Source organism: Triplophysa rosa, linkage group LG8 (genome assembly GCF_024868665.1).
Source record: "Triplophysa rosa linkage group LG8, Trosa_1v2, whole genome shotgun sequence".
NCBI classification, from domain to species: domain Eukaryota; kingdom Metazoa; phylum Chordata; class Actinopteri; order Cypriniformes; family Nemacheilidae; genus Triplophysa; species Triplophysa rosa.
Genome location: NC_079897.1, coordinates 21,353,224 through 21,372,160, shown reverse-complemented (window position 1 = coordinate 21,372,160; position 18,937 = coordinate 21,353,224). Strand labels below are relative to the sequence as shown.

Sequence of the window (18,937 nt, the reverse complement as noted above, 5' to 3'; positions counted from 1 at the left end):
AAATCGATAATTATCGATAACGAAAATAGTTGTCAACGAATTTCATTATTGATTAGTTGGTCTGTGAAGTCACTCACTTGCGAGCTGCGCAGTTATAAATCAAATGCGTCTTCTTCCTTTTTAAATGTCTCTCCGTGCAGCATGAGCTGCACAGTTTTAAAGTCAAACTTGTCTCTCCATGCGCGCGTCTCTCTGTGCAGCGCGAGGTGCGCAGTTTTAAAGTCAAACGTTTCTCTCCGTGCAGCGCTTGGTGCGCAGTTTTTAAGTCAGACGTGTTTTGCATGCATCTCTTAAAGCCGCGCAGTTTTAAAGTTTAACAAAATTAAATATTATATTTGTAAAACCCAATTTGTGGTGTTTGCACTTTGCAAAGTACATAATAGGCGAAATACCCTGATTTGGGGGTTTATTTATATCAGAGGTGGGAAGTAATGAAGTACACTTTTTGTACTATACTTACGTATAATTTTTTCTGGATACTTTTTACAGTACTTCACTACATTTGAATGACAAATATCTCACTTTTCATGCCCTAAATTTTTTTTTCTTTGGCCAACCGCCCCCTCCCTTCCACGTTTGGGAGAGACTATTGTCGGCTGCTTCTAATATGACACGAATCAACTCAGCCTTGGTGTGTTAATTAGGGAAACATCCACAACATTTCGGTAGAAGGCAAATGAGTTCAGTTGTGTATACTTTTCCCATCTCTGATTTAGTCATTATAAGCAAAAGATCGAATTAAGCTTTTTATCCGATTAATCGAAAAAACAATCGCCCAACTAATCGATTATCAAAATAATCGTTAGTTGCAGCCCTACAAAAAACCCAATGGGAATACACAAAGGGAGGCGCCAAAAACATACTTTTGAAATTTCTTATAAAAGCTAATACCTAAGCTCATTCTTATTTGACCTTTTTTTCATTTGTAAAGAAACCACAGCTTTTTGTTCTGTTTTGGCTAGTTCATAATATTCTGTTTTTGACTTTTGAAATAATTGTGTTAGAAATATACGTTATATACTGTAAATAATAAATTCTGTTCATTTCTCACACAGGCGTTGCCAGAGAGAGAAGTCCTTCATAATCACTCATTCTCATGGTCAGATACTGGCTCTTCCTGTCTGTCATTGTTTATTGACCTTAGTCCAAATATATAGATGAACCTAAATAAACAATTAAATTGACATGGAAATGAGGACAGAACTGAATATATAAAACACACAGAGGCATGCAAATATCACACCCCCCCAGGATGCTGCTGTCATTGTAACCTTGACCTAATGAATTTGACTGTGCCCGAAGCAGTGCATTGTGGTCTAGTGGATGCCTTTGAGTCAGCATGGATAAAAACTGCGAGTCATGTATCACTCTGTGAACTGCTAATGTACTAATGAAGCTGGAGGGAAATAACACCATCCAATGAAACAACATCGTAATGAAAGTACTTACAGGGATAAAAATGTATCAGGAAAAATACAAATATTGACCCCCATTGAGAAACTGATGATAGTTGAATTAGCTTACAGTCATAGCAGACTTACAGTGACTGCAGTCTTATCAATTGGAGTTTTAACAAAAATACACTGTCGAATATATTTCAATCCATATTAACTGCATCAACTCTAAACTACACAGCACTTTATATTAAATCACGACAAAACAAGGTAGTGTTGTAATTCCAGGGATGTTAATGATAAATCAATTATAATTTAATACATTAAGAGTATCAAACGTCAACTAATCAATTTCAGAACAAGTGCGCTCGGTATTCATTCATGCAGTGGACAAAACACTGCTTGACATCAGGCTTTAGTGTGTTATTCTGTAAATAAAGATTATGCTCACTGCAAACAGTATTATAGTTTGTTACAGTACAACATGACAACAATCATGCATCCTTTGTCGGCCTCTGTGCATTGTTTCAATAGTGCAATGTCTTGATACCTTCACAGAGCGTATTGGACTGGCATTATTATATTTTTTTAACAATAATAATTACACACCTCTCCTTTAAAGATTAAACAATAATTCATTTAAATAACAACTAGGACAAATTCTTAAAACACTAGGGTAGGTTTTTTTTGGCACTTTTGTGTACTTGAGAAAGGGGGGATGAAGCGTTTCAGAGGGGTTAGTAAGGGGCCAAAGAAATTAATTTCCTGCGTTTACCTTTTTGTGCTATAATAGAATTCTTTCTCATCACGTTGACCAGGCTAAGCTGTGATTACAGCCAAGCAGCCCATAGCCACGCACACACACAAATAAACAATAAGACTTGCATCAGTATTCCTACATTCCTGTCTGAGAAAGGCAGAAAATCAGAGTGCTTAGAGTGCAGCAAACAAGCAAAGCATGAGCTGTAGTCACGCATGTAATCTCTCTCCAGGAGATCAAAATTCCAAGTTATATAGTTGTATATTGACTGAATGAGTTTAATAACACAGTGTGAAGAGCTAATCATACAGTCCATAATCAACAAACACGTACACATTAAAGTTACTTCTGAAAAGACATGCCTAAAACAAATATTAACGTTTGTTTTAGATGTAATGCAGTGTGTATACATGATTTAAGGTTCAAAAACTCTGTATTTTCCACATACCGTGCATGTTTGTATCTTCTCTTTGTTTCGCCTCTCTGAAACTTGCAGATTTTTTACAAAGCTCATCACTTTGAAAAGCGAGGTGTGCTATGATTGGCCAGTTAACCAGTGCGTAGTGATTGGTTGAATACTGCAAGTGTGTGATTGAAATGTAACGCCTCTTTCCATATTTGGAACATCAGGTTCCAAAGCAATTGAACTGACAGGTACGCCCACCTTACTTGCGTATACATTTGGGCGGTCTTAGTCAAATCATACCATGAACTGATGTAGATTTGTGGGGGTGTGGTTACACGAGGCGTTTCAGGCAGGTCTGGGTGAGCATTCGCTTTTAGATAGAATGCATCTTTTGTTCTGACACTTCATTTTTGCAATTTTACGTGTCTAATACATGCATGGGCAACTTATAACACACCAAAGACACAGAAAAACACGTATTCGTGCCATATGACCCCTTTAATGCATGGTTATAGACACAGACATTTTTATAGACTTGGTTAAAGAGAGTTTCTTTCATCATTTACTTGTAGTGATTTCATTCTTTCTTTCAGACGTTCTTTTCCCTCAGAGCACAAAAGAAGACATTTTGAGGAACAACAACCACTAAAAACTGGACCCAATTGACTTGGACGCAAAACCACTGAGACGTTTCTTAAAGGTGCTGTGTGTAATTTTTTAGCGGCATCTACTGGTGAGCTTGCGAATTGCAACCAATGGCTCACTCCAGCCCTCCCTTTCGAAGCAATACGGAGGCCAAGAGAGGGTTAAGATGTCGTCACATTTTCATTCCTTTGCCGAAAGAGATAACATATTTACGGAGCAGTTCGCCTGTTTAGGGCTACTGTAAAAACAACATGGCGACATGTCAACAACATTCCATGCAAGGAGACCCGCACTGTATGTAGATTTTAATAGCTCATTCTAAGCTGAGAAAAACATAACACTTCATTATGTAAGGTCTTTATATACCTCTGAAGACATAGTTGTGTATATTACAGTATATTGCATTTCTGTCAATAGATCCTCTAAAAAACTACACGTTGGTAAATGTTCTACTATAGAAAGAAAATCATTCAGGTTTTGAATGACATAAGAGTGAATAAATGATGACAGATATTTTTTTATTTTGGGGTGAACTATCCCTTTAAGCAATTTCACAGAAAATGTTCTTTACACTCTCCTGTGCTTTGTATAAATAGAATGTAGACACATTTTCTGTAAAATTGCTTAACTTATTAACTGTGTCTGAGCGCCTCCAGACTTGAAGTAATGCCACTGATTACCAAACACAGAGTTATACAGGCTGGTTAGTGCACTGCGGAGCGGTGATAAGGTGATTGATTGATGGCAGTGTTTGATTAGACTGTCTAGGATCAGCCTGTACGCTTTTTGGTGGTAGCTGTGGAAATGCAACAATTGGTGTTGCCAAAACATACTAATGGCTTTTAAAATATGCTGTGAGGAAAACAGGTTTCATAAGAAACATGTCTGTCTGTCTGTGTGTCTGCAAGTGTGTGTGTGTAATAGAGAAAGAAAGTGTAAAAGCAGCTGCTATAAAGTATTGTCTAGGGAGACAGAGCAGAGTTTGAAATGTTTGGTATTGGCCCAGCAAATTGAAGTGTGGCTTATTTTAGTGTCTGAAATAAAGAAGAGAACGGGAAAAGCATGAATAATTTCATCATTAAGCAGCTCATTGTACTGTTTGGGTAGTTAGGAAAAAAAGAGAAAGTGTCCCCCCTCATCTCTCAAAATGTCAGAGGGATATTATTTTGTTTTTGCTGTATTAAATTTACCCTGTTACAGTCTTATCAGCCGAATTAAAATGGGCCTGCTTGTTGTTCCATCATTGTATTCCTCAGCTTCTCGCTTTTCTGTTTTCATTTCCATTGAATGAACACGCACACACGCACGCGCACGCACACACGCACACACACACACACACGCACACACACACACACAAAGAAATCTTCTAGTTCATCAACTATTGACAGAGTCACAGGAAGGATAATGCACATAAAAACCTCTCTCTCTTTTAATGTGTTTATTGTGTGTTATTGTGTGGCTTCACCTTGTACTGGCATTAAACGGATATATTTTCTTTTGAGTTGTACTCAAAACTAGATCTCTAAAACAACTGCAAGAATACATTCCTGACAACACAGTTCTGCAGGGATAAAGGTACAGGAGAGAAATCATGCAAATTCTGTGTACTGTCGCATTGTAGTCTGAAAAAGCACATGTGCACACATCATGCATCTTGCACACGTTTTGTTCTGATGCCCCGTGATCCAAACAATCTGAAGCGGTTAACCTGCATGTGTTTCTGGTTTAGACAGGTCAGTGCCCTGCATTTGTCTGACACACGACGCATGGTAGCCAGGTAATAACAGCCTTTCATTCTTGTTTACGGTCATCATCACTGGACAAAAAAACACAGACACATTTGTTTTTCTATTATGGCGAAGACTCTCCATTGTTTTTATACTGTGCTAATGGTATTTTAAGTGTCCTAATCATAGCCCTCACAGAAACCATTAAGACATAATTAGGTATGTTTATTAAGCTGTTTTCCTCATAGGGACCATTGACTGGTCTCCACAACATAGTCAAAACCTGTCCTGCTCTCCATATACTCCAGCTCCACACAGCGTTACCCAGAGGGACGTTTTATTACCCTCTAGTTGCTTTTTTATAACACGAGAGACTTGATGTTTGCAGTTATGTTTTAAGTGTCAGCCTAAATGTCTCTCCGGATTTTTTTTCTACAGTTGCTGATGTGAAATTAAAAAAGACATAAATGAAGCAACTGTTGTCATATGGTAAGAGAACACAGCTATAAAATTAATGTGGATAATTCATGGGCTTTGGTACTGAGACTTTTGAGTTCAAGGGAAATTTTGGGGCTCAAATTATTGACTTTTGAATGCAGATTTTGAGACATTGTCAAGATCTCTTCCGAAAGGGGAGACAAGTCAGATGACTAGTACCTTTTTCTCAGCATCTCAGCAGCAGGAGACTGGCATTTAGGAGAAATAATGGAGACATTGAAGAGATCTCATTTGTGATTTTCCTTCACTCATGCTTATCCTACATCATTTGTTATCAAAAATCTGGTCTATCAAGAGAACCGCACAACCTTCACTTCTGGCAATGTTATCCCCATGACAACAGACCCACGGTGGTAACTCACTGTGACGATCTGCCTCCCCACCTCACTTACACTGAGGAGTTACACAAGGAGTTAAACACACAACAATACAACAACACACAATTTCAAGCATACCCGCAAAATAACTACCCTGTCGTTTTCTAATGTGGGCCGGATGAGAGTAATTTTGTCCTCATACACACTCTAACACAACTTTTTTGGCGGATTGAGATAAATTAATGATATTCTGTGTTTGGATATTTCGTTTGTCAGCATCAAATTTATTCATCAAATGAAGCCTATTATTAACAGATGTTCCTCGAAAAAGATTTTCCTAGAATGGAAGAGTCACCTTAGAGATAAACATGAATGTTGTACTCCCTCTCTCCCGCTCATATAATCTCTCCTCTAGAGCCATTTGGAAACACTTACAGCCCATTAACAATCATTCCTTCTGATTAGAATGGCCTTTGAGTGCCCGGACAAATTGCTTTCAAACATCTTCTAAAAATTCTCAAGTCATTCAGACCATGTGTGTAAGCCATTTTCCTGCAGCGAGTCTTGTTCTCTCATTCCTTTTGTCTCTCCTCGACTTGCTAAAAAGAGCGTGAGGATCTTGAGCAGTGAGATACTTTGAGCAATGTCAGCCTGAGGCACTCTCTCTCTCTCTCTCTCTCTCTCTCTCTCTCTCTCTCGTGCGTTCCATCTTTCACCTCACCTTTCTATTAATTCAATAGCATAATTACAATAAGTGAGTGCCATTAATGAACATCCAATTCTGCCTACGGTTGGAAAACAATGTGGATTCTCTTCTATTGTTATATCTTCCTACGCAACGTCAAGATTTTTTTACTTCAGATAAAAAAGCACAAACATTTCAGAGCCAAGGGATTGCTTCCCTGTGCTGATGCCGGCCTACAGAATGTGTCTGTCAATGTCAGATGTCCTCTTTGCTCTCATAAAGCATTTAAAGGCACATTAATGAGTTGTGTGTCATGTGTAAATGTCTCCCAAATGTGTTTAAGAGAACAGGTGCATCAGCGTGCTACCTGAATCTTGGTGTGTTTGCTTGTGTTTATGTTTCTGCACAGTAAGCCAAAAAGAGAGAGTGATTCATTAGCCTTTTCTGTGTGATTAGAGTTCCTCGGCCGTGTTAACGTCAGGACCCCACACAAAGAGTTTCAGACAGGCAAACGCTGTGGATAGCCGTGGCCAGGCCTGGGGCTGAATATTAAACGATGTCTGCTACAGACCATTAGTGCAGCAACAGAGCTAACCCTGCTCAAAAAGAGCTGAGCTAAGTACAGCAGTAACCACCGATTATCACAACTACTGTAATCATTAGTACGCCACTGAGAGAGAGAGAGAGAGAGCGAGAGCGAGAGCGAGAGAGAGAGAGAGAGAGAGAGAGAGAGAGAGGGGAGCGAGAGGAGAGAGAGAGAGCGAGAGCGAGAGGAGAGAGAGAGAGAGAGTGAGAGTGAAAGTGAAAGAGAGAGAGAGAGAGAGAACCAATAAAGTATAAAGTTACAGCATAACCCCTTAACCTTTATTATTAAGCATATACCTGATGAATACTGCTGCCAAAAGGTCGCAACGTTTCTTTCTGATGTCTGTTTTATCACTGAGCTGCAGAATCAAATCCTATATGTGAGATATAAAAGCTGGTTCACTGAACGAATATAAAAGGACATGCTGATTTTCATGTACATCTAAAGAAGATCTGGGCTGGTTTAAAGGTACAATGTGTTATTTTTTGGCAGATCTATTGACAGAAATGCAATATAACAAACATATGTGTTCAGAGGTGTATAAAGACCTTACATAATGAAGCTTTATGTTTTTATTACCTTTGAATGAGCTATTACTATCTACATACAGCGCGGGTCCCCTTACATGGAATTCGCCATGTTGTTTCTATAGTAGCTCTAAACGGACAAACTGCTCAAAATATGTTATCTCCTTCGGCAAAGAAGCAAAAACGTGACGACATCTTAGTCCTGTTTCAGCCACCGTAGTGCTTCAAAAGGGAGGGGTGGAGTGAGCCGTTGGTTGCAATTTGCAACCTCACCACTAGATGCTGCTAAATTTCATACACTGGACCTTTAACTCTTGGTTGGGTCAAATATGGACACTTTTGGTTCCGCCATGGGTTGAAGCAACCCAGCATTTTCAGAGCGCACCACTAAATCCTACAGGAGTACACAAGTACCTTCACCATCCTACAATTAGGATGGTGAAGGTCAAGCAGATATTTTTAACAGATGTATGAATGAGAGAAAGAAGAGGTTAATAAAATGTGAAACTCTTTGGAGATGGTGTGTGTGTGCAAGTGTGTTGAACAACAGCCCTGAGCACTGAAGGCCAGAACTCTAGAAACACCTGCTCCTTCTTTATTTATTTATTTTGGCAGCGTGTCAAATGAAAGTTGCAGCATCACTGATAACACGTTCCTTGGCAACTATTAACTATAAACGCACTAAGTTGCATCACATAAGTTGACTGGCAGTAGTTCAACAATGTTTAAGTAGCAGGAACAATGAACAGAAATCATTCCTGTAGATAAGCAATGAAATATCTTTGCTAACTCATGAGGTATTGGTTTTCAAAAGAGCTTGACATTTTCTGACCGAGTCATTAAAGGTCACCTGGCTGGATCAGGTAAAACATCATCTGATGACTGCTCCAATCTGCTTTCTGTTATTTCACCAGACCAGGCATAAGAAGCACAACACTCAGAAATGTTTATAGAACTTAAAAATGAATTTAAAAAATACAAATGATTTTGTTAATGGGATAGTTCACTCAAAAATGAAAATTGTACCCTCTTGTCATTTCAAACTTGTATAGCTGTCGAAGAATATTGGTAACCCATTGACTTTCTTCAATATCTTCTTTTGTTTTCTGCAGAAGAAAGAAAGTCATATAGGTTTGAAATGACATGAGGGTGAGTAGATGATGACAGAATTCTCATTTTGGGGTGTAGTATTTTACTACAATAATCAAGAAGATCAATTACAAGAATTATTCATTAGAAGTATTAGCTGTTGCCTTATATTTTCATAGAATAGGATACAACTGCAAGTTAAAAATACTGCTTTTTTAATTTTAGCAACAAATTTGTCTGCTACAAAACTGATCAATATGCCCCCAAAAAGAAATAATAATATTTAAATATGTTCTAAAACACCCCCCCCCCCCCCCCCACACACACACACACACACACACACATAGCTATCACAGATACCAGAATCCTGAGGAAATATCTATTACTCTATCTCAACTGCACCCAATACAAACTGACAAGCTACTTCACTCTAACGCAGTGGCTGCAATGTTCAATCTAATTCAAACTCATTGCCCTTCCACACGCACCGTGTCTGTCTCATACACTCATACAAAAAATATGCCTCTCTTCATTGCATGCATGTTTTATATCGTGGTATGAGATGGCAGTTTGGAATGCAAACCGGGTCCCTGCCGAAGCCAGACATCAAACATCCACACAACGTCCTGGGCGGAGTGAAGAGGAAATAACCCAGATACTGAGCGAGTTCAGCTTGAGATCTGTTGGAGCTTCTCCACGCGGAGCGATGATGCAGCCCCGTAAGACAAGCGTGATGGAACCGCAGGGCATACAAACAGGTGTTGACTGCTGCTGATTCTAAAGAAGTACTCTGGGACTCATTCCAGTTCAGTGAGTAGAACAAGAGACTGTTATGTACACTGACGGTGAACATTTTGGTAAGATTTTGTTTTTGTCTTAGGGCTACGCCACAAGACACTACGGAAGATGTTGCTGTTTTTCTGATTTAATGGTTTTTATGATCAGTTTCTGTACAGAATCTCCCATTAAGGACACAGAAAGAACTAGTGAGGTGCCCTCTAGTGCTGGACTGAGGAACAACAAGCACTCTCATGCCTTTCGCATATCTAGGGGAATGTTTGTCTGCTGGAAAAAAATTAAAATAATGAAAACAAGTAAACAAACTAACAAAAAGAATAAAAACAATAAGAAAAATAGAAAACATATGTGAGGTCTCAGCACCACATATGTTTCGTCCTCCATAATAGCAGGGAGCTTTTCCTACTACTATAAACCAAAGTGTGTCTTTGTTCTGGTAAATGAGAACGGTTCCCACACAGCTCGCTGTCGGCCTCATAAGCTCTTTATCTTTTTACACAGAACTGGCAGTCTAAATGTTGCATATGTAACACACCGTCAATATGAACAAGAACATGTTTAGGTAAGGTTAAAGACAGTTGGAATAGCCTAAATGATTTATTGCATATCTGACATATTGAAAGCACGGCTTCGCAACATATACAAAAGATTATTAATGGGTGGGATGTGATGTAAGACAATGGAGGCTGTCAGTCAAAGCAGCTGAGAAAACCGAGCATGTCATTCTGAAGTCAGTACCCATCTCAGTGTGTGTGTGTGTGGGGGGGGGATGTTTAGAGTTAGAGTGAACATGGCACTCTGATTTAAGATGGAGCAAATGCACCTTTCACAACTGCTGCTCTGAAATTACCCATCAAAACCATCACCAGAAGCCCAGCTTCATTCCAATCAGCCTGCAATGCCTGTCCGTCCTGTGGGGCTCTGGTCTAGCAGAAAGCAAACACTCGCACACAGAACACAAACAAGTACACACATACATACATACTCTCTTATACCACTACTTGAAAAGTAAAAGAGGAACAAGTCCGCTTTTCATATTTAGGGTGAGTTTTTGATTGACTTTCTTTATTATGACATCATTTTCTTGAGAGGAAAATGTCTGGATTAAATATCAAATGTAGACAAACACAAAGATAGTGTATACACATGCACCAGCTTGGTCGAAATTAAGCATGTGAAAGTAGAGGAGAGAATGTTGCTGGCAGAGAAGACAATAGAGTCTAAATGAAAAAATGCCAGAACAATACAAAAATGTTTCTCAGCAATTTTTCATACCTTGTTGTATGTCTTGGTACTGTTTGCTATTATTTTTAATTGACTGTAACAGCACCAAAAGGCAAACTTGTTTACAAAGATCGTGATTTGACTCTTAAACATTAATTTATGTGTCGTAATCCAATATTTCTAAATTGATTCAGATCTGTGTATATTTAACTTGATATACTTTATATACAAAAAAGGTGCTCACGATGCCATAGAAGAACCTCTTTTGTCTAAACGGATCTATAAATAACCTTTAACATCCAAACAACCTTTCTGTTTCACAAAAGGCTCTTTGTGGCGAAAAAAGGTTCTTTGGATTATAAAAAGGTAAGAAAAAATGTCTGTTTAAAGAATCCTAGACTGAATGGTTCTTTGTGAAACCAAAAATGGTTCTTATACTGCATCGCTGTGAATAACCTTTATTTTGCAGAGGGTTTCACTTAAATATATACATACATATATACGGTTTACTTTTATATCCTTATTTCTTAGATTTTAGAACCTCCCAACAAACAACAACAAATAATAAGAAAATAAATAAACACAATATAAATGTTGATATCACCAGTGAACCATGCCCAGGATGCCCAAAGCATTACCTATCCATGTGCATCCCTAGACCATGTACTGTAAACTGCTGGAATAACTAAGAGATGAGCACATACATGTTCATCCTGAAACAGATGCAACTGATTTGTTCAGATAACACTACCCTGACCTGCAGTGAGTGAGCGGTTCTCTCTCCTCTTTAAGTATTTATTTCAGTGCCCAAGAGTGTCAGAGTAGTGCTTAAGGTCAAAGTTAACAATACGGCTCAAAGTCTTAGTTTAGAGCACTATCGTCTGTCTGAACAAGCTCTGAGCTCAGCAGAGCATAACCTCACATCAGTCTTTGTTAGGGGGTCTATCTGCACTATAACATGCCGCATGTAACTGGTAACACTTCACAATAAAGATGAGTGCATTATCTAACATGAACTAACACACAATACTACACAATACTATTGCATCATCTATTTATCTTAGTTCATGTTAATTTACAAGTACATTTTTAAAGTCAAATGTACAGTGTGCACGCACAGTAAACTAACATGAACAATTGGTTTGGCATTAACTAACATTAATAAATATTAACAAACGGTACAAAAATCTTACTAAAAGATATTTTACATGTAAATTACAGCTTGTGAAAGTTGTGTGGAGGCCCTATTAGCTTCGTGAACTCAATCTGATCCTATTCACCCGTGCAACAATCTTCCCACTTCATCCAAAACTACTATGTCCACTTTTAGAGTCATTTCAAATAACGTATGTGGGGAAACAGATGGAGAAACAAAAACATCACTACACTACCCAAAAAGCATAACATCGGTTAAAAGTGTAACTTAAGATACATACGGTTACGTTATTTTTACGTTATTTTTACAATTAAAAGCAATTGCGTCAGCAGTGCGATTAACACGTTACCGGTGATTCGCCTCCGGTGCTTTTGCACAGCGGACCCCGGAAAACTCCTTTGATGCTCCGGTAGTGACCATTGCTGAGGTGCGTGGAGCTGATCACAAGGTAGTAGCACGCCATCCGGTGCAGCGTCACCCATGAGCTGGCTCCAGGGATGAGCGGACGAGCAAGTTGCTTTGAGGATGATCACTCAGAGCTTGAACCGCGAGGAAGTCGCCGTAGGACGGTACGCCAGTCTTAAAAAAGCTCGAAAGCCAGTCCGATCGCTGCGCTGGATGGAGTTGCGATATCCACTGGGATTAACTGATCGTATTGTTAGTAAAATACGAATTATCGCCGGTCGTATTGTCCTACACTTTATGTTTCTTTACAAAAAGACACAAACACCTGCTCACCCGTCTGACAGCTCAATCGCCGTTATCGGAGCGGGACGTGATGTTGCGAGGATGTAATCTCACATATAACCACTCAAATGTTCAATATTTCTTAACCGCGATACACAATACATAACTGAGGTCATGTCGTGTTTAAAAGTCATGAGTGTTGGAAAAACACATCCCAGCATTCATTCGGTATGTGATACTTTCAGTCCGTCTCGTTGAAAGTTTTCGTTCTCGCGTTGATGTCTTCCGTATCAACTCTCCCAAGAATGCTGCTCAACTCACTGGAAATCTGATGGAAGATCCCAGATCCCTGCGCTGCAACAATCTGCGCTCTGCGCGGAGACCAAATGAGCGTATAAGGCTGAGTTTTCCTTCACTCTCTCTCCCGCTCTCTCTCTCTCTCTCTCTGGTGGGGGGATTTGAGAGAGAGTAATGATGCTTTCAACGGAACGTGGGCAGTTTTGCCAGCATAAGAAAATTCACCTTCAGTCCTTCACACTCATGCAAACCTTTTGGTATTTGCAGTAATGCACATTTTGGTGCATTTGGCAGACGATTTCATCCAAAGCGATTTACAGTGCACTTAATGTACAGTACTGTATGTTTTACGCAATGCTCTACCAACTGAGTTAAACTTGTTTTTGAGTACTTTTCTGGGCAGGAAACGTATTCATTTGATCTGGTCCGCTCTTGTAATGGCCTATAAAGCACCTGGTGAGCAAATGCATTTCAAATAAACTGACTGACGTGTCAAATGAAATGAAGTAATGGGAAATGTGATGTCGGCGCGTGGAGAGTTGACTGGCGCTGTCCGCTGACTGTGGTGCTGAAATTAGAGAGCTGCGCAGGAGCGATTCATTGTACTGAAGGGTAATCAGACTTTGGCAGGGGGTCTGGGGTGTAGATGCAAGTCAGCACAGGTCTTGAGTTCAATAGACTACTTGGTCATTATGTTCCCTTAAATGGGTTCAATTGGTTTTTTCAATGTATCTCTATTTGATTTATTTCTAAAAAGTTAGCACTTTGAATTTTTGTATTTGTTCCAAGTACATCAAAATATTTCATAGTGGTGTCATATCTCAAATTACCTCTGTAAGTTAACCTGGACAAAAAGCATTTACTAAATGTGTTAATGCAAATGTAACACTTTAATATATCTCAGAGTACATTTACTGTATGTGATGTAATTGTCTTTATGGAACTATGACTCCCACAGCAAAATCTATGCCTATGTGGACTGTTTTTCTTTGTTTCCAAGGGACGTTTATTGTACCTTCTTTCCTGTTGACACCAATTTTGTTTCTGGAACAATCAAGCAGAACTGTACCAGTGAAACAATGCCAACAAACGAAACTGTGATGTCACTCAGGGCTTAACAGAACTATTCCTTTATGCGAATATAAAACACAAATGTGTTATCACTATGCACAGGAGTAGCCAGAGTTACAGCGTGCTTTTGGAGCACTCTGTACTGCTGATGTGCCATTATCTCTAAGGTACAAATTCTTTTGTGTTTATTTCAAATAGAGGGGAGGCAAATACTATTTCCCATTATGAAAAGACGCTCGTGCCATCATTATAAAGAGAAGTGTTCCCTGTAATTTAAAAGAAAAAAGCTCTTTGAATTGTGTTCCTGAGTTACTGGATATCTAATCTCTCCTAGTTTTGCCCCAAGCTGGGTTCTCACTCTCTCCTACACATACACGCATCAAATCTGAACCTCTACACTCTGTCTGTTCTCTCTCTCTCTTTTTCATATATCCTGATGAAATTATGAAATATTAAACAGAACTTTTTTGGCCCGTATTCCTCTGCTCCTTGAGTAGCTTCCATGCGAGTCCAAGGCACAAGCGTGGCATTTTATAATACAGTAAAGTGCCAACACATGCACGTACAGTACATACATACGCATATAGAGGGCAAACTGAAGGAGTCACAACCATTTATTGCGTATATTTAAATTCAAAAATACCAAAGCAATGACTGGAAACTCAGTCTGTGGAGGTGTAGGGAAATGAAATATTCTGCAATCTAAATGTAAATGTAAGAGAAATTTATTGTTGGGTTTTCTGCACAATTACGGCATACTAAATTTATTGGCTGTTCATGCTGATAGTGTAAGAAAGACAGCAAAAGAGAGAGAGAGAGAGAGAGAGAGAGAGAGATAGAGAGAGAGAGAGAGAGAGAGCATGAAAGCATGACAAGAATCAACCGACATGAAATATTTTCAGTTACTTTATAAATAAAGTTAAAGCACGTCATATATAATGTACAGCAGAAGTCAGAATAAGGAAATGACCAGAGTTTAGGTAATATTGACAACGTTTATGATGCTTTCATGGTGCCTTTTTTGCATTTCAATGCATGAAGATCAGTATCATTTTGTCGAATAAAGAAAGCCAGGTTTGAAATTACACAAAGGTTTCCATTTTAGATGAACTACTCCTTTAATGTCTGCTGTACATAATTTTAGTTAGGTGAAAATGTACATCTCTTTAAGAAAACGACTGTTAATGAGTCTCATTATGTTGAATTCAGCTATGCAAACATATAGAGAGACATAGTATCATCCATTAACAGCAGATGATAGCACACCTACAGACCTGCCAAAATCAGGTCGCGCACACACTCACAATCATTAAATACAGACAGAAACACGCACAACACACAGAGAAGAGCGAAGCTCCAGATGAAAGGCTGGGATTCTAGTTGAATTTATTCTGAATGGCTTCATGTGCCCTGACTCCGACTGGGAATTTCATTACAGAAAACCACTTCTGTGTGAGAGACAACCTCAGGTTATACATCCAATAAGGCGAGTGTGTGTGAGAGAATCTGTGCGTGTGTTATTTTATTGCAGACCCAATGACATTCAGTAAAAATACATAAAGTTGAGGTCAGAATACAGCAGACCTCGCTTACACCCATGCAAAGTCTTTTTTAAGACTGCATAAAAGGAGAAGCATTATATATTTTACTGCGGACATTCTGAAATCACAGAGTATGAGATTGCTGTGTTTTAAATATCTACTGCTATGATATTCACGTACACATAGCATACTTGGTTTGACCTTGTTTTCAAGGGTCACATGTGTATTTAACAAATGTATGTGTTTCCTTGACTACAGGCCCTTACTGGCACATCGGTCGGTTTTTTAATTATCAGATTTCAAAATTTTCCCCCAAAATTTTGTTATAGTACCCTCTTGTGACAGTGTATAAAGGTCACATTTAAGTCTTGGAAACTTTTTACCATGCATGTATTGTTTATTTTCCAACTTTTCAAATGGTAAATATGTGTGGATTTTATTATTTAACCCACATCCAATAACAATAATACAACAACAATCTAAGCAAATAAATAAATATTTATTGTGAAAAAGTTATTTATAAAAAACACGTGTTTTTACATGTCTTTGGTGTGTTATAAGTTGCCCATGCATGTATTAGACACGTAAAATTGCAAAAATTAAAGTGTCGGTACAAAAGATGCATTCTATCTAAAAGCGAATGCTCACCCAGACCTGCCTGAAACGTCTCGTGTAACCACACCCCCACAAATCTACATCAGTTCGTGGTATGAGTTGACTAAGACCTCCCAAATGTATACGCAAGTAAGGTGGGCGTACCTGTCAGTACAATTGCTTTGGAACCTGATGTTCCAAATATGGTAAGAGGCGTTACATTTCCATCACACTATTTTTTAAACTGTAATATCGTAGTACCAACACTTACATCTGCTTTTTTGCGGTGTTTCTCTCCTAAATGAATGAATCGGATGAATGATTCACTGACTGGCCATTTAAGTTTCACATTTAAAGTAATCCAAACATTTCCCTTTATAAACATTGCTTTTTTTTATTTAATTAGTTCCCATGTGAAAATGTTCTAGTGTATTTAAATATTTACTAGTTTCTAGGAATTTTAGTAAAGTTTATTGTAGTAAGCAATAATGCTACAGTATTTGCTGCAATTTATCCAATTACTATAGCTAATACTACAAAGTATTGTAGTGTACAGTATAATACAGTTTACTATAGTAAATACAAAATATTTATTTAGATCTGTGTATTAAGAAAATCTTGTTTATTTTCTAGATTTCAATTATTAACATGGCACAACATCATGATACTTCAGCTGGTACAGTATCGTAAGATATTTTTATGGTACCATAATGACAAAATATGAATACTGTACGTGTATATAGTGTTGGACATTGTTTGATGACAAATTTAATTAAATGATTGTAATGAGAGTTATCTTGTTAAGGACACAGTGCTAAAACACAAATAAACATACGCATATACTGTACATAATTTCACATGTCAGATCATGGCACAGAATCAGTGACAGAGATAATGTGTGAATTCAAATTGAAGAGGTGTGAAATCTTAATTGGTTCTATAAAAACACACACACATATATTCGCAATCAATACATGGCTATGCAGGAAAACAGCAGAGGGTTTTAAATCTGGTTTGCCTGGTGTACGCATGTGGGCTAAGTTTGCGGAATTTGTCTGTTGCACTTCTTAGTTCTCTGACATGAAGTACATCCCGTACACATTACATCAATGGCTGTGTTTGCATCATCCCCTGTGCTTCTCTGACCCATTGCTCAAGAATATCCAAAAGTACCCAGTCAGAGGAAGTCTCTCATCCCCTGTCAATTCCACACACTGTGGAGCCCTGAATATGAAAAATTTTGGATGCTATCCAGAGGGCCATATTGCCTGATCCTGAAAATATATTATTTATCTGCTGTGGGGAATACTACCACGCTAGGTTATGATCCTTCATGATTAATGACTGTTTTGGCTGTCCCTTACACCCCTGCATACAACACAAACAGCTGCCATAAAGGATGGATGGATGCTTTTTAGATTTACAGAAACGTTTCTAAATAATGTTTTCATTCAATATGAAACATTAATATATAATATTCAGAATAAAACTATAAACATTCAGGATTCTGTGACCAATCAAACAAGAACATTTTTGACATTTAAAGGGATAGTTCATCCAAATATGAAAATTCTGTCATCATTCATTCATCCTCTTGTCATTTCAAACCCGTATGACTTTCCTTTCCGCAGAACACATACGAAGATATCTAGAAGAATGTTGGTAACCTAACACTGGCAGTACCCATTGACTTCTATTGTACGGACACAAAACCAATGCTAGTCAATGGGTATCGCCGTTGTTCGGTTACCAACATTCTTCAAAATATCTACTTTTGTGTTCTGCAGAAGAAAGAAAGTAATACAGGTTTAAAATGACAAAAGGGTGAGTAAATGATGACAGAATTTTCAATTTTGCATGAACGAATAGTTATAAATAGCCATATATGGACAAAAAGTGCAGGATTTTTTAATATAAAACCATTTGGTTGTGTTTGACTGAGTAAAAAGTCTTACATCCGGGATGGCATGAGGGTGAGTAAATTATGAAAGAATTAAAATTTTCAAGTGAACTGTTTTTAAACGTGTTAAATCCGTTCTACTAAAGGTCACATTTCCCTGCTTTCATTAAAAGATGCAAGATGCTCTTTGGACCATTTTCAAAGCATGCTGATATAATGAGTCATCAGATCTTATACAAACTCACAGAGTCATGCCAACGTGAGTGCCGCCTCAAAAACTCAAATAAAAAATGATTAAAAAATGTAAAAATACATATCTGACTCTTAATGTCACGGTTATATTCTGTTTTGTTTTTGTCTTCTGTTTCTGATGTCCTTATTAGTTAATTACCTCACATGATTCTGTTTACCTGATTATGTTCCCCTGTGCATTTCCCGAGGTTTTTTTTTCTCCATTATTCAGCATTGGAGTTTGGGTTCCTCGCCACAGCAGAGCAGAGCAGTGTTGGCTTGCTCACCGGGAGACTGCATTTATTTATTTATTTATTCATTTATTTATTATATATTATTTATTATAATGATCTTGCTTGGTCTATAAACACCATGCACTGTGCTGTGTTTTACCTTTCTGTGTTTTTCTTATTTGCTCCTGTAAAGCTGCTTTGGAACAATGCACATTGTGAAAATCGCTATATAATTAAAATTGAATTGAATTGAATTGAATTGAATTATTTAAGCCTGTCTGTCCCTTTTGTTCATTGTCCGCTGGTGCCGTGTGGTTCTGGTCATTTGGATTTATTATTAAAAACCTGTTCTGGAGATACTGCTCTTTGATCGTGCATTTCCTACGTTCTACGCGTGACAGAATAGCGGACCATAGAAATGGATACCTATACCTACTTGGAGGAGTTTATTGAGGTGTGTTACTGGGTGAGTTGGAGCGATTCCATACTCAACCGTGTGTTTTTGACTGGTCTGGACGACAATCTGCTCTTCCTCATCATGCTCCCCGACGCAGATGAGTATCCACTGAAG

General features: G+C 38.2%; 1 protein-coding gene across 1 annotated transcript in view; it reads right to left on the bottom strand.

The window, feature by feature from the left end:
- Window positions 1-12,862, bottom strand: part of LOC130558559 (G patch domain-containing protein 8) — a 76,259-nt gene extending 63,397 nt beyond the window's left edge. Inside the window, exon 1 of the mRNA XM_057341038.1 lies at window positions 12,162-12,862. Coding sequence (XP_057197021.1) covers window positions 12,162-12,275 — 114 coding nt within the window. The 5' untranslated portion in view covers window positions 12,276-12,862. The remainder of the gene's footprint in view (window positions 1-12,161) is intronic.
- Window positions 12,863-18,937: the final 6,075 nt, after the last annotated feature.